General features: G+C 43.8%; 1 protein-coding gene across 1 annotated transcript; it reads left to right on the forward strand.

The window, feature by feature from the left end:
• The first annotated feature begins 539 nt into the window (after positions 1 to 539).
• LOC150034045 (uncharacterized) lies at positions 540 to 959 on the forward strand. Its single transcript, XM_090317196.1, has 2 exons — positions 540 to 779; positions 837 to 959. The coding sequence occupies exons 1-2, from the start codon at positions 540 to 542 to the stop codon at positions 957 to 959; spliced, it is 363 nt and encodes a 120-aa protein (XP_090173322.1).
• Positions 960 to 1,414: the final 455 nt, after the last annotated feature.

The raw sequence follows: 1,414 nt of genomic DNA on the forward strand, positions 1-1,414 counted from the left end.
GATTTTCTTGTAAACACAAGGCTCATCAACATTTTGAACAAATCCATAAGATTAATTGCAGTATCACATATTATATTCCAAGATTGAGAAACTTGTTTCAGTCCATAAATGGATAGATTCAGCTTGCAAATATTTTGTTCTTAGATTCAAGCATTTGGTTCGTTTGATGATCGGCAATGGACGGTATTGTTTTGTTTGGTGGGTCTGTGGCTGTCGGGGGGCGCAATTTTGGATTCATACGGGTCTACGGTGGTTCATGATGCAAGGAGTAGTTTGGAAGCGCGGTTGTCAAAGTTCATGGATGGTGGGGGAGGTTGGAGGTGGCCTACAGTGTCTTGGGAGCTGCTTGAGATCTAGGGTCTTATCTAGGCAGTGGGGACTAGGGTGAGGGGGGAGGATTATTGGGTTTGGGTGTCGGATGCTAGTGGTCGATTTTCTATCGCTAGTGCTTGGGAGAGTATGTGTCCTCATCGTCCTAGGGTGTCTTGGGCTGGTATTTTGTGGGCGGGGGGTGGTATTCCACGTCACTCCTTCTGTGCATGGTTAGCGGTGAGGGACAGGTTGAGTACGCAGAATTGGTTGAGAAGTTGGGGTGTGTTGTTAGAGGTGGATGTCTTCTGTGTGGGGGAGGTGAGGAGTCGCGGGATCATTTATTTTTTGAGTGTGGGTTTGGGAGAGAGATGTGGTCTAGTATGTTGCGTCAGTTGGGTTCGACGCATCGGGTGGCTGGTTGGGACGTAGAATTGAGTTGGTTGTGCCGAGTGGGGTTGGATAAGGAGGTACGTAGTAAGTTGTTCCGTGTTTTCTGGTATGCTTCCATATACTACATCTGGCAGGAGCGTAATCGGCAGCTGCATGGAGGTCAACTGAGGTCGATGTCTGCTCTAGTTCACCTTATGGTCTCTACGGTTCGTGCTCGTGCTACTTCCTGGCGGGTTGACCTTCTTGGTCTTATCTAGTGTGTGTACGGATGTTTTTTCTTTTTGAACTTCACGTTGTTCTCTATTTCGCTGTAGCCCCCTGGTTTATGGGGTTTTGGGTTCTTTTCTCTGCCTTTCTCCTTGGTGGTTTGCATGTTTGCATTTTTGTGTTGGGTTTGTTCTGGTCTTATCCTGTTGGCTTTGTTTTGGTTTTGTTGCCCCGTCTTTGCTTGTGTTTTGTTGCTTTGATGCCTTGATCCCGGGCTGTGGGATCCCCTTATTGTTGTATAATAATATCACCTATTCTAAAAAAAACTTGGGAAAAGCATGTTGTTAACTAGAATTTACTTTTAATTGACGGCTCCTGAAAATATGACCATGTTTGAAAGTAGTTACGAATCTCTTAAAATAATATTGTGTTGTTTTTAATATCACTTTGAAATTTCTTTTAATCATTCAGAATCAATTTTAATAAAAGAAAGTAAAATTAATTA

Source organism: Benincasa hispida, chromosome 9, assembly GCF_027475165.1.
Source record: "Benincasa hispida cultivar pf3 chromosome 9, pf3_genome.v1.1, whole genome shotgun sequence".
NCBI lineage: Eukaryota > Viridiplantae > Streptophyta > Magnoliopsida > Cucurbitales > Cucurbitaceae > Benincasa > Benincasa hispida.

What these genes read in the sequence shown, in the direction of transcription:
- LOC150034045 (XM_090317196.1), top strand. Translation starts at nt 540, where the DNA reads ATGGTTAGCGGTGAGGGACAGGTTGAGTACGCAGAATTGGTTGAGAAG. An exon ending in GAGTGGGGTTGGATAAGGAG is followed by an intron (nt 780 to 836) that starts GTACGTAGTAAG and finishes TACATCTGGCAG; the next exon opens with GAGCGTAATCGGCAGCTGCA.